This window comes from Oncorhynchus tshawytscha, linkage group LG05 (assembly GCF_018296145.1).
Source record: "Oncorhynchus tshawytscha isolate Ot180627B linkage group LG05, Otsh_v2.0, whole genome shotgun sequence".
Classification (NCBI taxonomy): domain Eukaryota; kingdom Metazoa; phylum Chordata; class Actinopteri; order Salmoniformes; family Salmonidae; genus Oncorhynchus; species Oncorhynchus tshawytscha.
The window spans coordinates 81,623,432-81,649,050 of record NC_056433.1 but is presented as its reverse complement, the minus strand read 5'-3'; the positions used below and the strand labels follow the sequence as shown (position 1 = coordinate 81,649,050).

Genomic DNA, 25,619 nt, shown 5'->3' with positions numbered 1-25,619 from the left:
GGAATTGACACTCTGTTGTGTATTGCCATGACAACCTCAATGTTGTGTTTGAGAAAAGTCGGGCTATGTTTGCAACATTGTCAGTGAAATTACTATTGTACTGTGTCTGCAGATAATTTCCAATATCACCATCTAGACTTCTTCTAAATCTGTTGTCCATTGTGATTAACTGTATATTTTGTATATATTTTGGAGTTAAACAGGATTTAAATGGTGAAGTATTTACTAATAACACAGGATCAAGAGGAACAAAACGCTTTTGTATTTGTCCTATGCATTCTTCAGTCTGTCTGAATTCCTGCCACGTTCACGCTCCAGTCAGAACTAGGAAACGCTGACATTTCCCACTTGCTAACTGGTTGAACGTGGCACGGCACGTCTAACTTCAAACAGTTAGCATGTCGGACATTTCTGAGTTTCCTAGTTCCGATTAGTACATGAACGCGGCAATATAGTGACATTTTGGTCATTGTGTACTTACTGAAGAGACAAATGAACTGTTGTCCAGGGTGTTTTCTCAGTGGTCATTCACAATGCACTGATGCTATGCACGTATTAATTAACCAATGACAGGGGCAGTATTTTATGAACAATATTTGTGTCATGTGCTCTTTAAACACTGTGGGAAGCATGCATCAATGTGGTAAATTTATCAATAAGCTCAACTCGGTTTTGATTTGATTTCTCTGCTGTGATATAATAATTACCTGTTGATTTATTATGTGTTGTTGTCACTGCTCTGCTAATACACACCTTCTGCAAGGTAATGCTTCTCAATGTCAGTTAGAAAATTATTTACAGCTATTTGGATTATTTGTTATTCATTTGTATTTTCTATGTTTGAATTGATGAGTTTTATGGAGAACAGATTTGTCCCCCCCCATTTATGAGTCTTTTTTTTTATATGAATTTATTTCCTTTCATGTTACTGTAAAATCTCTTGTAAAAAGGCATAATTTCTAAAAACGTGTTGATTGCCATGAAAAAAAATAAACTTCTGTAATTCTTTAACAACGGTAATGTAACAAATACAGTATCCAGGATCCCTTTCCTTTCTCCTAATGCCATCTAAAACCATACTGCTGGTCAAGTTACCAGCTTGTTAGACAGCTAAACATGACGGGACTAGGCTGTTTATTTTTAAACGAATATCTAGCAGCCTGCACTTAGGAGGGGAAATATTCAAGTCTAGCTCCGGTAATACAGTATATCATAGCTTTTGAATGGTTTTCTGCATGGTAAAGTCTGTCTAATCAGACATGCTCATGGTTCTCACAGGTAAGGTGCAATTAAGCGGTCGCTACCTCGCTCTTCAGTAGAGGAAATTCTTTGAGGACAGCGGGGGAGAATCTCAATTGGATTTTGTTCGACTCCTTGCAACCTCTTCTCTGTCCTCTTCTTGCCTCCTTTTGAAAGAGACTTACATATTTTTAAATTATCCATCAGATTTTCACAACTCATTTACCAATCACATCATGTCTTGTCTTCCGATTTTTTTTTCTCCACCTGTAAACCCCTGGTGAAGAGTGAAGACAAAGGCCCCCGATGCGTTGGTTTTATCAACTCTTATCAACTTCCACTTTCCTCAAAGAGTTGCTGAGTTACTTCTCCAGTCTCACAGGTGAGGTGAAATGATACAATGTATCCACTTTGCTGGCGATGTGTCCTGCTCAAATAGTTATACAATTATAACAACATCCGAAAGTGAACCAGACATGAGCCAACAACTTTAACATCTCTCTTTAGTAGGAATACGGTACCCTACAGCAGTGGTTCCCAACCAGGGGTACTAGGACCTGCAGGTACCTGGCCGTTCCACAGGGGGTACTAGGACCTGGAGGTACCTGGCCTATCCACAGGAGGTACTAGGACCTGGAGGTACCTGGCCTATCCACAGGGGGTACTAGGACCTGGAGGTACCTGGCCTATCCACAGGGGTACTAGGACCTGGGGGTACCTGGCCTATCCACAGGGGGTACTAGGACCCGGGGGTATCTGGCCTATCCACAGGGGGTACTAGGACCTGGGGGTACCTGGCCTATCCACAGGGGGTACTAGGACCTGGGGGTACCTGGCCTATCCACAGGGGGTACTAGGACCTGGAGGTATCTGGCCTATCCACAGGGGGTGCTAGGACCTGGGGGTACCTGGCCTATCCACAGGGGCTACTAGGACCTGGGGGTATCTGGCCTGTCCACAGGGGGTACTAGGACCTGGGGGTATCTGGCCTGTCCACAGGGGGTACTAGGACCTGGAGGTACCTGGCCTGTCCACAGGGGGTACTAGGACCTGGAGGTACCTGGCCTGTCCACAGGGGGTACTAGGACCTGGAGGTACCTGGCCTATCCACAGGGGGTACTAGGACCTGGAGGTACCTGGCCTATCCACAGGGGGTACTAGGACCTGGGGGTACATAGCACAGTAACTGAAAAAGGTCTGGAACCAGTCCCCTACAGTAATGTAGTTCTTGATAAAGATCAACAGTGTAGGACTACCTCATGTTTGCCCAATAAAAGGGGGCTGTGCAGAGAACACAATCAGTGTTCGTCAGACACGGTCACCCTGTTTCTAGACAACTTTGATGTGTTATTTCTTACATTATTCTTCTATTTATTTTCTCAGAACGTTTCCATGTGTGTATTGTTTATTTGTATTGCTCGGTTTTACTGCGCTGTTGAAGCTAGAAACAAAAGCATTTCACTGCACCTGCAATAACATCTGCAAATCTGTGTACGTGACCAATAAACTTTAATTTGATTTTGATTTGATATCAGCTCTTGTCTAATCAAGCATTCTAAGGACTTTAATGCTTGTAATCTTCTGAATTTCCATAGATATAACATGCTTTCATGTTTTAAAAGCCTTATCTAGAATGTTCAAACATTTTAAGTGTTATTCCCAAATCTCGCTCATGTCTGACAGTTTGCAACAGTCCCATGCTCCTGCCCCATACATCAGAAGGTAAACTGTTACTGCCCTCTGGTGGTGGTCTGAAATATTGTTAATAGACCCCTTTTTGTGTTGCAAACATTGCTGCACGAGGACGATGTGCACAAGTTGGTGTCAGAACAAAGGGAGTTCTTGTAGATACCAGCAAATAAAGTCTCAATTTACACGTTGTTTGAGTGCATTTCACACTACTTTTGGATTATAATTGGATTTTAAGGCTCTTATGAATGTCCTGCTTAATATAATATTTGTGTCATTGCAAATCAAATGCATTATACTTTTTTTTAAAACACTTCAACTTCAACCAGTAAAATGGCTCTTTAGCTAGCTTTTGCTACAGCCTATGTCAATGAGCGTTAGCATTCTAGCTAACAACTGTCGCATCCAAAATAGTGATTTTGCAAAGATCACAACCAAATATAATCTTAGCGATTGTTCAAGCAAGAATCAAAACATCATTGTAAGTGTATGATAACCTCAAAGTTATTTTATTTCGAAGTATTAAAAAATAATGGTCTATGTTTCATGGGCGCAGACGGCGATGGCGTTCTTACTGCCTCCAGGAGTTTGCGCATCTGTGCGTGATGTCAGTACGTACTGGAAAAGGATCTATTGGACAAAGTATTTCATGATTTGGTGCTCAGGACCATGTATCATTTCCCCCCACATACTGATCCCATATTTACACAATTATACTAATTGGCCAGATGGTGGCGCTATAACAAACAATTGATAAAGCACAATTTGAAAGGTTACATCTCTAATCCCGTTTGACTTAAAATCATGAAATTTGGTACATAGTTCCCTCTCTTTGAAAGGAACAATTTGACCTTAGGCACCTATACCTACAAGGTCTGCAGTGATGAATTTTCCTCCATTTTGAATGTTGGGAAAAACACTTAAAATGCTACTCCTCTGGCGCCGAATGACTGATCTGCATGAAAGTTGGTATGTGGCAACAATGGACAAAGCTCTCTCAACACACTATTTTTCAGAGGTGTACTTAAAACAACCTCTTGACCAATAAACATTCATGTGGGCGCGGTCTGGCACAAATGCATATAAATCAGTCAAGGATAAACGTATTGTAACAAAACTTGGCACACATGTTGCAAACCCTGTCAAAGGGGGTTGCCATAGTAATCAACTGTACATACGTAAGTCACAAGCAATATTTCAGACACCACTGGCCTGATTTTGACGGAACTTGGATGAATGATGTGTCTTGCCATAGAGATCAGTCATTTACAAAATTACACTAATTGGCCCAAAGGCAGCAATGCATCATTCACGTGGGACGATGTCATCAAAAACCTGTTCTCCTACAGTCGAAGTCGGAAGTTTACATACACCTTAGCCAAATCGATTTAAACTCAAGTTTTTCACAATTCCTGACATTTTTAATCCTAGTAATAATTCCCTGTTTTAGCTCAGTTAGGATCACCACTTTATTTTAAGAATATAAAATGTCAGAATAAAAGCAGAGAGAATGATTTATCTCAGCTTTAATTTCGTTCATCACATTCCCAGTGGGTCAGAAGATAACATACACTCAATTAGTATTTGGTAGCATTGCCAATAATTCTTTAACTTGGGTCAAACCCCCATGCTTCACGGTTGGGATGGTGTTCTTTAGCTTGCAATCATCCCCCTTATTCCTCCAAACATAACGATGGTAATTATGGCCAAACAGTTCTAGTTTTGTTTCATCAGACCAGAGGACATTTCTCCAAAAAGTACAATCTTTCCGCCCATGTGTAGTTGCAAACTGTAGTCTGTCTTTTTTTATGGTGGTTTTGGAGCAGTGGCTTCTTCCATGCTGAGCAGCCTTTCAGGTAATGTTGATATAGGCCTCGTTTTACTGTGGATATAGATACTTTTGTACATGTTTCCTCCAGCATCTTCACAGGGTCCTTTGCTGTTGGTCCTCTTTTCGTACCAAAGTACTTTCATCTCTAGGAGACAGAACGTGTCTCATTCCTTAGCAGTATGACAGCTGCGTGGTCCCATGGTGTTTATACCTGCGTACTATTGTTTGTACAGATGAACGTGGTACCTTCAGGCGTTTGAAAATTGCTCCCGAGGATGAACCAGACTTGTGGAGGTCGACAATTCTGTGGTCTTGGCGGATTTCTCTTGATTTTCCCATGATGTCAAGCAAAGAGGCACTGGGTTTGAAGGTAGGCCTTGAAATACATCCACAGGTAAACCTCCAATTGACTAAAATGATGTCAATTAGCCTATCAGAAGCTTCTAAAGCCATGACATCATTTTCTGGAATTTCCCAAGCTGTTTAAAGGCACAGTCAATTTAGTGTATGTAAACTTCTGACCCACAGTAATTGTGATGCAGTGAATGATAAGTGAAATAATCTGTCTATAAACATTTGGGAAAAAGTAATTGTGTCATGCACAAAGTATACGTCCTCACCGACTTGTCAAAACTATAGTTTGATAACAAGAAATATGTGGAGTGGTTGAAAAATAAGTTTTAATGACTCCAACCCAAGTGTATGTAAACTTCCGACTTCAACTGTATCTTACTGTATCCATTCAAGGAACAAGCTCAGAATATTAAAGTGCAGGTTTCACAGACCCAGATGAAGTCTAGTCCTGGATTATCAATCACTTTCAATAGAGATGATCCATTAACAATGCTTTTAAATCCAGGAGGAGGTTTAATCTGGTTCCTGCAATCTGTCCCTAAAAGTAAAAACGGGGCTAATACTTTATAACAGAATATATGATTAACATGAACTGTATGGGAGGATTCTCCATAGATCCTGTTCCTGCAGTCAATCGCCCTCTAGTAGTGTTTTTCATGATGTAATAACTAATAAGCATATTTTTGAAACTGCAGAAAATCCATTGTTTCCATGTCAACCATTTTGTTATATTTCAGTTTTCTGTGATGTATATAACGTCTAATATTGGGAGGCAACCTCAACATGGAATACATTTCAACTGTATCTGACATTGTACAGGTGTCTTCTTTTGTTAAGCCCATAACCATTTTTTAATAATATAAAGGGTGGTATATTAATTTAATATTCTGTTTGATTTGAATGAAAAATGACCACACAACCACATTGGTCTTTGAGATGGTCCTTTATTCATTAGACAATACACAACATTTTGCATTACTGACATTCTCCATGGACTCATGAATGACCCAAGAAATTATTTACGAAGTGTGCTTGCTGCAGCAGCTGTAGAAGCAACAACAGCCGCCAGTACACCAAGCACGCCTGCAGTACCAGCTAACACATTATTCAGGAAGTCATCGGCCTATAAGGAAAAAGACAAAGAAAAATAATAATTAAAATGGAGTGCATCTCCTCAAGCAAAGCATTAATTAGAATATTCTCTCATTATACTGTCATGGCTACCTGTTTGGACTTTGATTTGCCATAACGGAGGAAAGTAACAAAATGCTCGCAGTTCTGTCCAAGGAGGTCATATTTTATTGTGCTGCCTCTCATTTTGTCCACATCCCCCATAATGACGTCAGTCCTCCTTGGTTTGTATTCGTCATCCAGGTAGTTGTTGATTTTGTAAGTATTCCCTGCTGCCACATCCTGTAATGTCTCTATTGTAATCGTGCCTTTACAGGAAACACTGCCGCTGGATGAGCTAAAACTGCAGAAAGATACTCTTGAAGGTCCATCTACAAAACAGGAGGAAATAAAAGGTGTGTTTTGATGATGAGAAATAAAGAGACAGAGAGAACAGCAGATGCTGTAGCTGATTGAATACGTTCATAAAGTTATGACTATCGACCATGTTCAGATATCAGTTTTACTCTGCTGTTAGGGGCAGCAGGTAGTCTAGTGGTTAGAGCATTGGGCCAGTACTCTGCTGTTAACATATGACTTCAGATGATGTTTATACCCTGCCCCAATTCTGGAATTGGAATATAGGCTACAACAAAAACATTTCCAGAAAAACATCATACCTGGAGTTACCAACTGGATGACCTTTCCATGTCCAATGTACAGAGCCCAGTGTTTGTATTGACCTCTGTTGATCTCAATCATGTCACCAATCTCCATCTAAGAATAACGTGGGTAAGAAGACATAAGAATAATTATGTAACATCCCACACACACAGTCCTGTTTTACGAACCTATTTTCTTCAACACTAATCCTAACCCTAAATCTGGTCCCCACAAGTATAGTTAAACATGTTAACACACACACAAACTCCTTTTATGGTACTGTTGATTATTATAAATTAGTATTAGTCAAAGATCAGCAACAGTACTTACTGTGGTCGGACTCCTGGTTTGCATGTGAATGTCTAACTGTGGGTTGTGTCTCGTGAAGAAAAAGCATCGCCCTTTGATTACAAGATCCAAACTAACATCTTGTTATTCAACTTAACTCTTTGAGACCCGAGCGTTCTTGCAACTAGCGCTACCTCTGGATTAGAATGTTTATTTCTCAATTAAATGTTTTCTACATAATCACTACTTCAGAAAGGAAACACCTCGTACAAATATGTTTAACCATTTATTAAAGAATGAATAAGGCAAGTCTTGACTCTGCTCCTTCAGGGTAGATCACAACAGAATGCTTTGTTTAGATATGATCAAATAGACCAGCTGAAGTCATCCTACCATCACAAGACTGTATACTATAGAACAGCTAAAGTCATCCTACCATTACAAGACTGTATAGTATAGACCAGCTAAAGTCCTCCTACCATTACAGACTGTATACTATAGACCAGCTAAAGTCATCCTACCATTACAGACTGTATACTATAGACCAGCTAAAGTCATCCTACCATTACAAGACTGTATACTATAGACCAGCTAAAGTCTTCCTACCATTACAAGACTGTATACTATAGACCAGCCAAAGTCATCCTACCATTACAAGTCTGTATACCATAGACCAGCTAAAGTCCTCCTACCATTACAAGACTGTATACTATAGACAAGCTAAAGTCATCCTACCATTACAAGACTGTATACTGTAGACCAGCTAAAGTCATCCTACCATTACAAGACTGTATACTATAGACCAGCTAAAGTCATCCTACCATTACAAGACTGTATACTATAGACCAGTTAAAGTCATCCTACCATTACAAGACTGTATCCTATAGACCAGCTAAAGTCATCCTACCATTACAAGACTGTATACTATAGACCAGCTGAAGTCATCCTACCATTACAAGTCTGTATACTATAGACCAGCTAAAGTCATCCTACCATTACAAGACTGTATACTATAGACCAGCTAAAGTCATCCTACCATTACAAGAGTGTATACTATAGACCAGCTAAAGTCATCCTACCGTTACAAGAGTGTATACTATAGACCAGCTAAAGTCATCCTACCATTACAAGAGTGTATACTATAGACCAGCTGAAGTCATCCTACCATTACAAGACTGTATACATAGACCAGCTAAAGTCATCCTACCATTACAAGACTGTATACTATAGACCAGCTAAAGTCATCCTACCATTACAAGACTGTATACTGTAGACCAGCTAAAGTCATCCTACCATTACAAGACTGTATACTATGACCAGCTAAAGTCATCCTACCATTTCAAGACTGTATATTATAGACCAGCTAAAGTCATCCTACCATTACAAGTCTGTATACCATAGACCAGCTAAAGTCCTCCTATCATTACAAGACTGTATACTATAGACCAGCTAAAGTCATCCTACCATTACAAGACTGTATACTATAGACCAGCTAAAGTCATCCTACCATTACAAGACTGTATACTGTAGACTAGCTAAAGTCATCCTACCATTACAAGACTGTATACTATAGACCAGCTAAAGTCCTCCTACCATTACAGACTGTATACTATAGACCAGCTAAAGTCATCCTACCATTACAGACTGTATACTATAGACCAGCTAAAGTCATCCTACCATTACACGAGTGTATACTATAGACCAGCTAAAGTCATCCTACCATTACAGACTGTACACTATAGACCAGCTAAAGTCATCCTACCATTACAAGACTGTATACTATAGACCAGCTATAGTCATCCTACCATTACAAGACTTTATACTATAGACCAGCTAAAGTCATCCTTCCATTACAAGACTGTACACTATAGACCAGCTAAAGTCATCCTACCATTACAAGACTGTATACTATAGACCAGCTAAAGTCATCCTACCATTATAAGACTTTATACTATAGACCAGTTAAAGTCATCCTACCATTACAAGACTGTATCCTATAGACCAGCTAAAGTCATCCTACCATTACAAGACTGTATACTATAGACCAGCTAAAGTCATCCTACCATTACAAGTCTGTATACTATAGACCAGCTAAAGTCATCCTACCATTACAAGACTGTATACTATAGACCAGCTAAAGTCATCCTACCATTACAAGACTGTATACTGTAGACCAGCTAAAGTCCACCTACCATTACAAGACTGTATACAATAGACCAGCTAAAGTCATCCTATCATTACAAGACTGTATAGTATAGACCAGCTAAAGTCCTCCTACCATTACAGACTGTATACTATAGACCAGCTAAAGTCATCCTACCATTACAGACTGTATACTATAGACCAGCTAAAGTCATCCTACCATTACAAGACTGTATACTATAGACCAGCTAAAGTCATCCTACCATTACAAGACTGTATACTATAGACCAGCTAAAGTCATCCTACCATTACAAGACTGTATACTATGGACCAGCTAAAGTCATCCTACCATTACAAGACTGTATACTATAGACCAGATGAAGTCATCCTACCATTACAAAACTGTAAACTATAGACCAGCTAAAGTCATATTTTTCATGATGTAAATACTTATGAACATTTTTTTTAAACTGCCGAAAATCCATTGTTTCGACGTCAAATGGTTTTGTTATATTTCAGTCTTTCTGTGATGTATATAAAGTCTAATGTTGGGATGCAAACTTAAAATGGAATATATATCAATGTATCTGATATGGTAGAGGTGTCTTCTTTTGTTAAGCCAATAACCATGCGTGTGAAGTGTATACTTGTTTCTATGTAGATTTGTTTAGGACTACCCAGAAACAATCTGTGTTACAAGACTGATTTAGCCAACTGCAGTACAAGGTTAATCAAGGTCATGTTGATACTATAAAGTCTAGTATATTAATTTAATATTCTGTTTGATTTGAAGCTAAAAAATGACCACACAACCACATTGGTCTTTGAGATCATCCTTTATTCATTAGGCTTTAAACAACATTTTGCATCACAAGCATTCATGCACTCATGAGACCCAAGTTACCTATTTATTATCTGTTTTTGGTGCAAGAGTCAAACTAGCCACATTCCAAGCATGGCTAAAATACTAACTAAGAATTTCTTCATGAAATCAACTGCCTATAAGGAAAAAAAGACAAAGAAAAATAATTAATATGGAGTGCATCTCATCAAGCAAAGCGTTAATTAGAATATTCTCTCAATTATACTGTCATGGCTACCTGTTTGGACTCTGATTGGCCGTAACGGAGGAAAGTAACAAAATGCTTGCAGTTGTTTCCAAGGAGGTCATATGATATTGTGTGGCCTTTCAGGATGTCCACATCCTCCATAATGACGTCAGTCCTCCTTGGTTTGTACTTGTTATCCAAGTAGTTGTTTATGTCGTAAGGATTTCCGTCTGCCACAGTCATTAATGTATCTATTGTAATCATGCCTTTACAGGAAACACTGGGTGAGCTGGATAAGAAAGCACTCCAGAAACCTGAAGACCCATCTACAAAACAGGAGGAAAGGACAAGGTTTGTGTGTTGTCAAACTTTATCAATAAGAATTGTAATAATGGAGCGGTCAACATCCACCTGAACACACTGCTATTCTCTGTTTATTATCCTATCATAGTCACTTTACCTCTACCTACATGTACATATTACCTCAACTAAAATGTACGCCTTCACATTGACTCTGTACCAGTTCCCCCTGTATATAGCCTCCACATTGACTCTGTACCAGTACCCCCTGTATTTTGCCTCCACATTGACTCCATACCGGTTCCCCCTGTATATAGCCTCCACATTGACTCTGTACCAGTACCCCTGTAATTTGCCTCCACATTGACTCTGTACCGGTACCCCTGTATATAACCTCCACATTGACTCTGTACCGGTACCCCTGTATATAACCTCCACATTGACTCTGTATTTGTTTAGGACTACCCAGAAACAATCTGTGACGCTGATTTAGCCAACCTACAAGGTTAATCAACATGTTTTGATACTATAAAGTCTAGTATATTAATTTAATATTCTGTTTGATTTGAAGGAAAAATACAACCACATTGGTCTTTGAGATCATCCTTTATTCAACCTCCATTTTGCATTGACTCTGTGAGACCCAAGTTACCTATTTATTATCTGTTTTTGTAGTCAAATAGCCTCCAAGCATGGCTGACTAACTGTTCTTCATGAAATACTGCCCAAAGAAAAATAATTAATATAGCATCTCCACATTGACTCAATTATACTGTCATGGCCCCTGTTTATTTTGCCTCCAAAACAGTTGTTTCCAAGGAGGTCATATGAACCCCTGTATATAGCATCCACATTGACTCTGTACTAGGTACCCCTGTCATTATAGCTATTGTAATCATGCCTTTGACTCTGTGAGCTGGTAAGAAAGCACTCCAGAAACCTGACCCATCTACAAAACAGGAGGAAAGACAATCCATCATTGATAATCCGTCAACATCCACCTGAACACACCCCTGTTTATTATCCTATATAGCCTTTACCTCTACCATTGACTCCTCAACTAAAATGTACGAACCCCTGTAGTTCCCCCTTTTGCCTCCACATTGACTCTGTACCAGTTGCCCCCCTGTATATAGCCTCCACATTGACTCTGTACCGGTTAACCCCCATTGACTCTGTACCGGTACCCCACTGTATATAGCCTCCACATTGACTCCTGTACCGGTTCTCCCCTGTATTTAGCCTCCACATTGACTCCGTACTGGAACCCCCTGTATATAGCCTCCACATTGACTCCGTACCGGAACCCCCTGTATTTTGCCTCCACATTGACTCTGTGCCGGTTCCCCCTGTATATAGCCTCCACATTGACTCTTTACCGGTTCCCCCTGTATATAGCCTCCACATTGACTCTGTACCGGTACCCCCTGTATACAGTGGGGCAAAAAAGTATTTAGTCAGCCACCAATTGTGCAAGTTCTCCCACTTAAAAAGATGAGAGAGGCCTGTAATTTTCATCATAGGTACACTTCAACTATTACAGACAAAATGAGGGAAAAAAATCCAGAAAATCACATTGTAGGATTTTTTATGAATTTATTTGCAAATTATGGTGGAAAATAAGTATTTTTGTCCTCAGAGTGAATATAAACCATGTGTGGCGTGATCTTTATAACGTCTTATATTTCTCATATGGCTATCCACAGGATTCCCTCGCAAGATAAGCTGTTATCATGACCTATGGGAATATTCTACTTATCTAACTGGCAACAGTAAGCAGTACGAACCCAGCCGCCGTGGAGACGCATCGCCGGGTGATAGGGACTACCAAGACTGTATGCTATGTACTACGTATACTGTATACTATGTACTATGTATACTGTATACTATGTACTATGTATACTGTATACTATGTATACTGTATACTATGTACTATGTACAGTGCCTTGCGAAAATATTCGGCCCCCTTGAACTTTGCGACCTTTTGCCACATTTCAGGCTTCAAACATAAAGATATAAAACTGTATTTTTTTGTGAAGAATCAACAACAAGTGGGACACAATCATGAAGTGGAACGACATTTATTGGATATTTCAAACTTTTTTAACAAATCAAAAACTGAAAAATTGGGCGTGCAAAATTATTCAGCCCCCTTAAGTTAATACTTTGTAGCGCCACCTTTTGCTGCGATTACAGCTGTAAGTCGCTTGGGGTATGTCTCTATCAGTTTTGCACATCGAGAGACTGACATTTTTTCCCATTCCTCCTTGCAAAACAGCTCGAGCTCAGTGAGGTTGGATGGAGAGCATTTGTGAACAGCAGTTTTCAGTTCTTTCCACAGATTCTCGATTGGATTCAGGTCTGGACTTTGACTTGGCCATTCTAACATCTGGATATGTTTATTTTTGAACCATTCCATTGTAGATTTTGCTTTATGTTTTGGATCATTGTCTTGTTGGAAGACAAATCTCCGTCCCAGTCTCAGGTCTTTTGCAGACTCCATCAGGTTTTCTTCCAGAATGGTCCTGTATTTGGCTCCATCCATCTTCCCATCAATTTTAACCATCTTCCCTGTCCCTGCTGAAGAAAAGCAGGCCCAAACCATGATGCTGCCACCACCATGTTTGACAGTGGGGATGGTGTGTTCAGGGTGATGGGCTGTGTTGCTTTTACGCCAAACATAACGTTTTGCATTGTTGCCAAAAAGTTCAATTTTGGTTTCATCTGACCAGAGCACCTTCTTCCACATGTTTGGTGTGTCTCCCAGGTGGCTTGTGGCAAACTTTAAACAACACTTTTTATGGATATCTTTAAGAAATGGCTTTCTTCTTGCCACTCTTCCATAAAGGCCAGATTTGTGCAATATACGACTGATTGTTGTCCTATGGACAGAGTCTCCCACCTCAGCTGTAGATCTCTGCAGTTCATCCAGAGTGATCATGGGCCTCTTGGCTGCATCTCTGATCAGTCTTCTCCTTGTATGAGCTGAAAGTTTAGAGGGACGGCCAGGTCTTGGTAGATTTGCAGTGGTCTGATACTCCTTCCATTTCAATATTATCGCTTGTGTAACAGGTTAAAGGAAATATTCATAGCCTGTTATACATTAAAAAGTATTAGTAAGTTCATAGTATGTGAGGATCTTAAAACATCTAAGGTTAAAAAGATGCATTCAGTATTAGTTCATAGAGATTGATAACATTCATATAATTGTGTTAAAGCTAAAATCTGTCAAAGGGTACGAATTGTAAGAGTAATGTGTAAACGTTATATTGATTACTTTATTTTGTGGTGCCTAAAAGTGTTCATCTGTCATCTACGAAATGCTCTTAATCTATGAGCCGGAGATCGATTGCTCTGGTCTCCACCCATATTCCTGGGGAAAAGCGCATTCTTTTCTCATTGAACTAAACGTTAAATTGAGAATACGACACCGTATCACTCTCGTGATTATTTCTCCCCTGTTTTCAGGTACTTTATTGATGATAAAAATAGTAATTTAAATGTTATAACTCACTAACATGTCAAGAGTGTTTAAGGTGTGTCTTAGTAACGTCTTGAGGAAGTTAGAGTTAAGTTTGAAGAGAGTAATATTAGCCCTGCTCGGTTGAAGTGAAGAATAGCATCGTACTGAGAGTAGCTGCCATTTTATGTCGATTGTGAATGAACATGTACGTTGTTAATAAGATATTTTGCTGTGTTATTTGTATAATGGGTTTTCTGTTGTTTTGTAATGTGTTACTTTTGTGAAATGATTGAACTAAACGTTAAATTGAGAATACAACACCGTATCACTCTCGTGATTATTTCTCCCCTGTTTTCAGGGGCGTAACACTTGCACAGTGCTCCTTGGGATGTTTAAAGCTTGGGAAATCTTTTTGTATCCAAATCCGGCTTTAAACTTCTTCACAACAGTATCTCGGACCTGCCTGGTGTGTTCCTTGTTCTTCATGATGCTCTCTGCGCTTTTAACGGACCTCTGAGACTATCACAGTGCAGGTGCATTTATACGGAGACTTGATTACACACAGGTGGATTGTATTTATCATCATTAGTCATTTAGCTCAACATTGGATCATTCAGAGATCCTCACTGAACTTCTGGAGAGAGTTTGCTGCACTGAAAGTAAAGGGGCTGAATAATTTTGCACACCCAATTTTTCAGTTTTTGATTTGTTAAAAAAGTTTGAAATATCCAATAAATGTCGTTCCACTTCATGATTCTGTCCCACTTGTTGTTGATTCTTCACAAACAAATACAGTTTTATATCTTTATGTTTGAAGCCTGAAATGTGGCAAAAGGTCGCAAAGTTCAAGGGGGCCAAATACTTTCGCAAGGCACTGTATACTGTATACTATGGGTGAATATTAACCATGTGTAGCATGATCTTTGCAACATTCAGTATGTCTTATATCTCATATGACGCTCCGCAAGATTCCTTCCTTTACAAAAAGGATTCGCTAGATGGTGGCGCTATAACAAGCAATTGAAAATGCACATTTTGAAAGGTCACGTCCCTTGTCCCGTTTGACCTGAAATTCGGTACATAGTTCCCTCTCTTCACAAGGAACAATTTGGCCTTAGGCACCTATACCTACAAGGTCTGCAGTGATGAATTTTCCTCCATTTTGAATGTTGGGAAAAATACTTAAAATGCTACTCCTCTGGCGCCGAATGACTGATCTGCATGAAAGTTAGTATGTGGCAACAATGGACAAAGGTCTCTCAACACACTATTTTTCAGAGGTGTACTTAAAACAACCTGGCCGCTATTGACCAATACACTTTCACGTGGCCGTGGTCTGGCACAAATGCATATAAATCAGTCAAGGATATTCGTATTGTAACAACACTTGGCACACATGTTGCAAACCCTGTCAAAGGGGGTTGCTATAGTAATCAACTGTACATACGTTAGTCACAAGCAATATTTCAGACACCACTGGCCTGATTTTGACGGAACTTGGATGAATGATGTGTCTTGCCATAGAGATCAGTCATTTACAAAATTACACTAATTGGCCCAAAGGCAGCAATGCATACACTCAATTAGTATTTGGTAGCATTGCCTTAAAATTGTTTAACTTGGGTCAAACCCCCATGCTACACGGTTGGGATGGTGTTCTTCAGCTTGCAAGCATCCCTTGGGACGATGTCATCAAAAACCTGTTCTCCTACAGTCGAAGTCGGAAGTTTACATACACCTTAGCCAAATCGATTTAAACTCAAGTTTTTCACAATTCCTGACATTTTTAATCCTAGTAATAATTCCCTGTTTTAGCTCAGTTAGGATCACCACTTTATTTTAAGAATATAAAATGTCAGAATAAAAGCAGAGAGAATGATTTATCTCAGCTTTAATTTCGTTCATCACATTCCCAGTGGGTCAGAAGATAACATACACTCAATTAGTATTTGGTAGCATTGCCTTAATTCTTTAACTTGGGTCAAACCCCCATGCTTCACGGTTGGGATGGTGTTCTTTAGCTTGCAATCATCCCCCTTATTCCTCCAAACATAACGATGGTAATTATGGCCAAACAGTTCTAGTTTTGTTTCATCAGACCAGAGGACATTTCTCCAAAAAGTACGATCTTTCCGCCCATGTGTAGTTGCAAACTGTAGTCTGTCTTTTTTTATGGTGGTTTTGGAGCAGTGGCTTCTTCCTTGCTGAGCAGCCTTTCAGGTAATGTTGATATAGGCCTCGTTTTACTGTGGATATAGATACTTTTGTACATGTTTCCTCCAGCATCTTCACAGGGTCCTTTGCTGTTGGTCCTCTTTTCGCACCAAAGTACTTTCATCTCTAGGAGACAGAACGTGTCTCATTCCTTAGCAGTATGACGGCTGCGTGGTCCCATGGTGTTTATACCTGCGTACTATTGTTTGTACAGATGAACGTGGTACCTTCAGGCGTTTGAAAATTGCTCCCGAGGATGAACCAGACTTGTGGAGGTCGACAATTCTGTGGTCTTGGCGGATTTCTCTTGATTTTCCCATGATGTCAAGCAAAGAGGCACTGGGTTTGAAGGTAGGCCTTGAAATACATCCACAGGTACACCTCCAATTGACTAAAATGATGTCAATTAGCCTATCAGAAGCTTCTAAAGCCATGACATCATTTTCTGGAATTTCCCAAGCTGTTTAAAGGCACAGTCAATTTAGTGTATGTAAACTTCTGACCCACAGTAATTGTGATGCAGTGAATGATAAGTGAAATAATCTGTCTATAAACATTTGTTGGAAAAAGTAATTGTGTCATGCACAAAGTATATGTCCTCACCGACTTGCCAAAACAATAGTTTGATAACAAGAAATATGTGGAGTGGTTGAAAAATAAGTTTTAATGACTCCAACCCAAGTGTATGTAAACTTCCGACTTCAACTGTATCTTACTGTATCCATTCAAGGAACAAGCTCAGAACATTAAAGTGCAGGTTTCACAGACCCAGATGAAGTCTAGTCCTGGATTAACAATCACTTTCAATAGAGATGATCCATTAACAATGCTTTTAAATCCAGGAGGAGGTTTAATCTGGTTCCTGCAATCTATCCCTAAATGTAAAAACAGTGCTAATACTTTATAACAAAATATATGATTAACATGAACTGTATGGGAGGATTCTCCATAGATCCTGTTCCTGCAGTCAATCGCCCTCTAGTAGTGTTTTTCATGATGTAATAACTAATAAGCATATTTTTGAAACTGCAGAAAATCCATTGTTTCCATGTCAACCATTTTGTTATATTTCAGTTTTCTGTGATGTATATAAAGTCTAATATTGGGAGGCAACCTCAACATGGAATACATTTAAACTGTATCTGACATTGTACAGGTGTCTTCTTTTGTTAAGCCCATAACCATTTTTTAATAATATAAAGGGTGGTATATTAATTTAATATTCTGTTTGATTTGAATGAAAAATGACCACACAACCACATTGGTCTTTGAGATGGTCCTTTATTCATTAGACAATACACAACATTTTGCATTACTGACATTCTCCATGGACTCATGAATGACCCAAGAAATTATTTACGAAGTGTACTTGCTGCAGCAGCTGTAGAAGCAGAAACAGCAGTCAGTACACCAAGCAGGCCTGCAGTACCAGTTAACACATTATTCAGGAAGTCATCTGCCTATAAGGAAAAATACAAAGAAAAAGAATAATTAAAATGGAGTGCATCTCCTCAAGCAAAGCATTAATTAGAATATTCTCTCATTATACTGTCATGGCTACCTGTTGGGACTTTGATTTGCCATAACGGAGGAAAGTAACAAAATGCTCGCAGTTGCGTCCAAGGAGGTCATATGTTATTGTGCGTCCTCTCATTTTGTCCACTTCCCCCATAATGACGTCAGTCCTCCTTGGTTTGTACTCGTCATCCAGGTAGTTGTTGATTTTGTAAGTATTCCCTGCTGCCACATCCTGTAATGTCTCTATTGTTATCATGCCTTTACAGGAAACACTGCCGCTGGATGAGCTAAAACTGCAGAAAGATACTCTTGAAGGTCCATCTACAAAACAGGAGGAAATAAAAGGTGTGTTTTGATGATGAGAAATAAAGAAACTGACTATCGAACATGTTCAGTTATCAGTTTTACTGTGGTGTTAGGGGCAGCAGGTAGTCTAATGGTTAGAGCATTGGGCCAGTACTCTGCTGTTAGGGGCAGCAGGTAGTCTAGTGGTTAGAGCAGGTAGTCTAATGGTTAGAGCATTGGGCCAGTACTCTGCTGTTAGAAAAACATCAGGTAGTCTAGTGGTTGACATTGGGCCAGTACTCTGCTGTTAGGGGAGCCCAGTGTTTGTAGCCTAGTGGTTAGAGCATGTCAGTACTCCTGCTGTTAGGGGCAGCAGGTAGAATAAGTGGTTAGAGACATTAATTAGTACTCTGCTGTTAGGGGCAGCAGGAAGTCTAGTGGTTAAGCATTGGCCAGTACTCTGCTGTTAGGGGCAGCACAAAGTCTAGTGGTTAGAGCATTGGGCCAGTACTCTGCTGTTAGGGGCAAAGCAGGTAGTCTAGTGGTTAGAGCATTGGGCCAGTACTCTGCTGTTAGGGGCAGCAGGTAGCCTAGTGGTTAGAGCATTGGGCCAGTACTCTGCTGTTAGGGGCAGCAGGAAGTCTAGTGGTTAGAGCATTGGGCCAGTACTCTGCTGTTAGGGGTGGCAGGTAGCCTAGTGGTTAGAGCATTGGGCCAGTACTCTGCTGTTAGGGGTGGCAGGTAGCCTGGTGGTTAGAGCATTGGGCCAGTACTTAACATTTGACGTCAGATGATATTTACACCCTGCCCCAATTATAGAATTGGAATATAGGCTACAACAAAAACATTTCCAGAAAAACATCATACCTGGAGTTACCAACTGGATGACCTTTCCATGTCCAATGTACAGAGCCCAGTGTTTGTATTGACCTCTGTTGAGCTCAATCATGTCACCAATCTCCATCTAAGAATAAGGTGGGTAAGAAGACATTATTATGTAATTATAATAATTATAGTAATTATGTATACATATGTAATTATGTACTATAGACCAGCTAAAGTCCTCCTTTTTATTTTATTTCACCTTTATTTAACCAGGTAGGCTAGTTGAGAACAAGTTCTCATTTACAACTGCGACCTGGCCAAGATAAAGCATAGCAGTGTGAGCAGACAACACAGAGTTACACATGGAATAAACAAATTAACAAGTCAATAACACAGTAGAAAACAAAGGGGGAGTCTATATACAATGTACAATGTGTGCAAAAGGCATGAGGAGGTAGACGAATAGTTACAATTTTGCAGATTAACACTGGAGTGATATATGATCAGATGGTCATGTACAGGTAGAGATATTGGTGTGCAAAAGAGCAGAAAAGTAAATAAATAAAAACAGTATGGGGATGAGGTAGGTGAAAATGGGTGGGCTATTTACCAATAGACTATGTACAGCTGCAGCGATCGGTTAGCTGCTCAGATAGCTGATGTTTGAAGTTGGTGAGGGAGATAAAAGTCTCCAACTTCAGCGATTTTTGCAATTTGTTCCAGTCACAGGCAGCAGAGTACTGGAACGAAAGGCGGCCAAATGAGGTGTTGGCTTTAGGGATGATCAGTGAGATACACCTGCTGGAGCGCGTGCTACGGATGGGTGTTGCCATCGTGACCAGTGAACTGAGATAAGGCGGAGCTTTACCTAGCATGGACTTGTAGATGACCTGGAGCCAGTGGGTCTGGCGACGAATACAAGACGAGGGCCAGCCGACTAGAGCATACAAGTCGCAGTGGTGGGTGGTATAAGGTGCTTTAGTGACAAAACGGATGGCACTGTGATATACTGCATCCAGTTTGCTGAGTAGAGTGTTGGAAGCCATTTTGTAGATGACATCGCCGAAGTCGAGGATAGGTAGGATAGTCAGTTTTACTAGGGTAAGCTTGGCGGCGTGAGTGAAGGAGGCTTTGTTGCGGAATAGAAAGCCGACTCTTGATTTGATTTTTGATTGGAGGTGTTTGATATGAGTCTGGAAGGAGAGTTTGCAGTCTAGCCAGACACCTAGGTACTTATAGATGTCCACATATTCAAGGTCGGAACCATCCAGGGTGGTGATGCTAGTCGGGCATGCGGGTACAGGCAGCGATCGGTTGAAAAGCATGCATTTGGTTTTACTAGCGTTTAAGAGGAGTTGGAGGCCACGGAAGGAGTGTTGTATGGCATTGAAGCTTGTTTGGAGGTTAGATAGCACAGTGTCCAATGACGGGCCGAAAGTATATAGAATGGTGTCGTCTGCGTAGAGGTGGATCAGGGAATCGCCCGCAGCAAGAGCAACATCATTGATATACACAGAGAAAAGAGTCGGCCCGAGAATTGAACCCTGTGGTATCCCCCATAGAGACTGCCAGAGGACCGGACAGCATGCCCTCCGATTTGACACACTGAACTCTGTCTGCAAAGTAATTGGTGAACCAGGCAAGGCAGTCATCCTAAAAACCGAGGCTACTGAGTCTGCCGATGAGAATATGGTGATTGACAGAGTCGAAAGCCTTGGCAAGGTCGATGAAGACGGCTGCACAGTACTGTCTTTTATCGATGGCGGTTATGATATCGTTTAGTACCTTGAGTGTGGCTGAGGTGCACCCGTGACCGGCTCGGAAGCCAGATTGCACAGCGGAGAAGGTACGGTGGGATTCGAGATGGTCAGTGACCTGTTTGTTGACTTGCTTTCGAAGACCTTAGATAGGCAGGGCAGGATGGATATAGGTCTGTAACAGTTTGGGTCCAGGGTGTCTCCCCCCTTTGAAGAGGGGGATGACTGACCGGCAGCTTTCAATCCTTGGGGATCTCAGACGATATGAAAGAGAGGTTGAACAGGCTGGTAATAGGGGTTGCGACAATGGTGGCGGATAGTTTCAGAAATAGGGGGTCCAGATTGTCAAGCCCAGCTGATTTGTACGGGTCCAGGTTTTGCAGCTCTTTCAGAACATCTGCTATCTGGATTTGGGTAAAGGAGAACTTGGAGAGGCTCCTACCATTACAAGACTGTATACTATAGACCAGCTAAAGTCATCCTTCCATTACAAGAATGTATACTATAGACCAGCTAGACTGTATACTATAGACCAGCTAAAGTCATCCTACCATTACAAGACTGTATACTGTAGACCAGCTTAAGTCATCCTACCATTACAGACTGTATACTATAGACCAGCTAAAGCCATCCTACCATTACAAGACTGTATACTATAGACCAGCTAAAGTAATCCTACCATTACAAGACTGTATACTATAGACCAGCTAAAGTCATCCTACCATTACAAGACTGTATACTATAGACCAGCTAGTCATCCTACCATTACAAGACTGTATACTATAGACCAGCTAAAGTCATCCTACTATTACAAGACTGTATACTATAGACCAGCTAAAGTCCTCCTACCATTACAAGACTGTACACTATAGACCAGCTAAAGTCCTCCTAACATTATAAGACTGTACACTATAGACCAGATAAAGTCATCCTACCATTACAAGACTGTATACTATAGACCAGCTAAAGTCATCCTACCATTACAAGACTGTATACTATAGACCAGCTAGACTGTATACTATAGACCAGCTAAAGTCATCCTACCATTACAAGACTGTATACTATAGACCAGCTAGACTGTATACCATAGACCAGCTAAAGTCCTCCTACCATTACAAGACTGTATACTATAGACCAGCTAAAGTCCTCCTACCATTACAAGACTGTATACTATAGACCAGCTAAAGTCATCCTACCATTACAAGACTGTATACTATAGACCAGCTGAAGTCATCCTTCCATTACAAGACTGTATACTATAGACCAGCTAGACTGTATACTATAGACCAGCTAAAGTCATCCTACCATTACAAGACTGTATACTATAGACCAGCTAGACTGTATACCATAGACCAGCTAAAGTCCTCCTACCATTACAAGACTGTATACTATAGACCAGCTAAAGTCCTCCTACCATTACAAGACTGTATACTATAGACCAGCTAAAGTCATCCTACCATTACAAGACTGTATACTATAGACCAGCTGAAGTCATCCTTCCATTACAAGACTGTATACTATAGACCAGCTAGACTGTATACTATAGACCAGCTAAAGTCATCCTACCATTACAAGACTGTATACTATAGACCAGCTAGACTGTATACCATAGACCAGCTAAAGTCCTCCTACCATTACAAGACTGTATACTATAGACCAGCTAAAGTCCTCCTACCATTACAAGACTGTATACTATAGACCAGCTAAAGTCATCCTACCATTACAAGACTGTATACTATAGACCAGCTGAAGTCATCCTTCCATTACAAGACTGTATACTATAGACCAGCTAGACTGTATACTATAGACCAGCTAAAGTCATCCTACCATTACACTGTATACTATAGTCAGCTAAAGTCATCCTACCATTACAGACTGTATACTATAGACCAGCAAGAGCTGGGACCAAAGTAACAAAGCCTACCATCAGCAAGGGCATTGAAGATGAAACATGGCTGGGTCTTTCAGCATGACAATGATCCCAAACACACCGCCCGGGCAACAAAGGAGTGGCTTCGTAAGAAGCATTTCAAGGTCCTGGAGTGGCCTAGCCAGTCTCCAGATCTCAACCCCGTAGAAAATCTTTGGAGGGAGTTGAAAGTCTGTGTTGCCCAGCAACAGCCCCAAAACATCACTGCTCTAGAGGAGATCTGCATGGAGGAATGGGCCAAAATACCAGCAACAGTGTGTGAAAACCTTGTGAAGACTTACAGAAAATGTTTGACCTCTGTCATTGCCAACAACAGGTTAATAACAACATATTGAGATAAACTTTTGTTATTGAACAAATACTTATTTTCCACCATAATTTGCAAATAAATTCATTAAAAATCCTACAATGTGATTTTCTGGATTTTTCTTTCATTTTGTCCGTCATAGTTGAAGTGTACCTATGATGAAAAGTACAGGCCTCTCTCATCTTTTTAAGTTGGAGAACTTGGACAATTGGTGGCTGACTAAATACTTTTTTTGCCCCACTGTATATGCAATGTACTTTATATCAAGTAGCCAGAAAAGACGACAACATGTAGGCTATTGACCGTGACTGATGCCATCATAGCAAACTTAATGAGGCATGATAATGACAGGTAACCTCATCGTGTTTAGGAGTTAATAGACCAGCGAATGACATTGTAACATTACATGGTTGTCTCCCATGCCTATGTGTGAATGCTAACTATGTAGGTTCAATGTTAGCTAGCTAGTTAACATTAGCTATAACTAGCAATGCAAATGGCTTTCTGTTTACTACTCAGATCATACACGTAACGTTACCCATCGAGCCAGCAAGCTAACTTTCGCTAGCTAGCTACCAGTACGCTTTCACTTGCATTAAAAATGACTTCCTGACAAAATTTGAAACATATAATATCTGAAAATGTAGATAGACTCTAACCCGTATGTATACATGGATGAAAGCTTCACAGCAGACTGTAACCCTTTAACCTGTAACTCCGTTTTGTTTGTAGCTACATCTTGTTTGGCCCGAGTTGTGTCAAGTCACTCCGGTTCACACTGACAGTGCGCTAGCGAGTAGACCATCACAACTTTTTCCCACTGAATTTTGTTGATAGCACCTGCTAAATTCAGGATAGCAATGTTGTTGAGAGCAGTAGCAACACTTTTGTAGTTATTCAAGGCTAATGTTATATCTTTCAAAAAAAGCCGAAGTAGCAGAGATTATCTACACATATTGAGCAGCTCACGTTAGAGACAGAAGCATGTTACATGGCAGACCAATCCAAACTCATCTCCGAGCATGTCCAGCCCATCCATTATCTCAGCCAATCAAGTTCCTTTCTTTTTCCGTGGCTAAACCAACTAGGCTCATAATTGAACAATTTTATTCGTACTTACAGATTGGATACAAGTTTGTTATGAAGGCACATGAAAAGTTCACATGTTCCAGAAGGCATTTCTTCCTAAAAACTGTTTTGACCAACAACAACAAAAAAGACGTTCAAATGCCTCTGCTGTGAAGTAGTGATACGCGACATACACCTAGCTTCCTGAAACGGGTCACAATTGCTAAAAAAAAAAATTAATCCATCAGTTCTAAAATTCAGGAACGAAAAAAATAAGTTTTACTGGTTTTCATTAACTAGTTAATTTATTGGTTGGGAAGGTAAAGGTAATGGCGGACTGAACAAAGTTATGTGGAGCACCTCAAGAACACCCAAAGATTGGAAAGCAGCTGCGGTCATCCCCCTCTTCAAAGGGGGGGACACTCTTGACCCAAACTGCTACAGACCTATATCTATCCTACCATGCCTTTCTAAGGTCTTTGAAAGCCAAGTCAACAAACAGATTACCGACCATTTCGAATCTCACCATACCTTCTTTGCTATGCAATCTGGTTTCAGAGCTGGTCATGGGTGCACCTCAGCCACGCTCAAGGTCCTAAATGATATCTTAACCGCCATCGATAAGAAACATTACTGTGCAGCCGTATTCATTGATCTGGCCAAGGCTTTCGACTTTGTCAATCCCCACATCCTCATCGGCAGACTCGACAGCCTTGGTTTCTCAAATGATTGCCTCGCCTGGTTCACCAACTACTTCTCTGATAGAGTTCAGTGTGTCAAATCGGAGGGTCTGCTGTCCGGACATCTGGCAGTCTCTATGGGGGTGCCACAGGGTTCAATTCTTGGACCGACTCTCTTCTCTGTATACATCAATGAGGTCGCTCTTGCTGCTGGTGAGTCTCTGATTCACCTCTACGCAGACGACACCATTCTGTATACTTCTGGCCCTTCTTTGGACACTGTGTTAACAACCCTCCAGGCAAGCTTCAATGCCATACAACTCTCCTTCCGTGGCCTCCAATTGCTCTTAAATACAAGTAAAACTAAATGCATGCTCTTCAACCGATCGTTACCTGCACCTGCCCGCCTGTCCAACATCACTACTCTGGACGGATCTGACTTAGAATACGTGGACAACTACAAATACTTAGGTGTCTGGTTAGACTGTAAACTCTCCTTCCAGACCCATATCAAACATCTCCAATCCAAAGTTAAATCTAGATTTGGCTTCCTATTTCGCAACAAAGCATCCTTCACTCATGCTGCCAAACATACCCTTGTAAAACTGACCATCCTACCAATCCTCGACTTTGGCGATGTCATTTACAAAATAGCCTCCAATACCCTACTCAACAAATTGGATGCAGTCTATCACAGTGCAATCCGTTTTGTCACCAAAGCCCCATATACTACCCACCATTGCGACCTGTACGCTCTTGTTGGCTGGCCCTCGTCGCCAAACCCACTGGCTCCAGGTCATCTACAAGACCCTGCTAGGTAAAGTCCCCCCTTATCTCAGCTCGCTGGTCACCATAGCATCTCCCACCTGTAGCACACGCTCCAGCAGGTATATCTCTCTAGTCACCC

At 40.6% G+C, this 25,619-nt stretch overlaps 2 protein-coding genes across 3 annotated transcripts in view; both read right to left on the bottom strand.

The window, feature by feature from the left end:
- Positions 1–6,041: 6,041 nt before the first annotated feature.
- On the bottom strand, positions 6,042–7,326 carry LOC112251407 (phospholipase A and acyltransferase 4). Its single transcript, XM_024422363.2, has 4 exons — positions 7,217–7,326; positions 6,904–7,000; positions 6,338–6,615; positions 6,042–6,236 (listed from the first exon to the last, which is right to left on the bottom strand). The coding sequence occupies exons 1-4, from the start codon at positions 7,238–7,240 to the stop codon at positions 6,129–6,131; spliced, it is 507 nt and encodes a 168-aa protein (XP_024278131.2). The 5' UTR covers positions 7,241–7,326; the 3' UTR covers positions 6,042–6,128.
- Positions 7,327–17,607: 10,281 nt separating this feature from the next.
- Positions 17,608–25,619, bottom strand: part of LOC112251409 (phospholipase A and acyltransferase 4-like) — a 79,662-nt gene continuing 71,650 nt past the window's right edge. The window contains exons 2-4 of one of the 2 annotated variants that reach the window (XM_042322500.1): positions 19,013–19,109; positions 17,904–18,181; positions 17,608–17,802 (exon numbers count right to left, since the gene is read on the bottom strand). In XM_042322500.1, the coding sequence (XP_042178434.1) occupies positions 17,695–17,802; positions 17,904–18,181; positions 19,013–19,109 (483 nt within the window). In that variant the 3' untranslated portion in view covers positions 17,608–17,694. The remainder of the gene's footprint in view (positions 17,803–17,903; positions 18,182–19,012; positions 19,110–25,619) is intronic. The other variant, XM_042322499.1, reaches the window with a different exon arrangement.

Excerpts from the sequence above, each read along its gene's own strand:
- LOC112251407 (XM_024422363.2), bottom strand. The coding sequence starts at position 7,240 with ATGCAAACCAGGAGTCCGACCACA. Across the intron at positions 7,001-7,216 it reads AAACCAGGAGTCCGACCACA|ATGGAGATTGGTGACATGAT; the intron begins GTAAGTACTGTT and ends CGTTATTCTTAG. Across the intron at positions 6,237-6,337 it reads GCAAATCAAAGTCCAAACAG|GCCGATGACTTCCTGAATAA; the intron begins GTAGCCATGACA and ends TTTTCCTTATAG.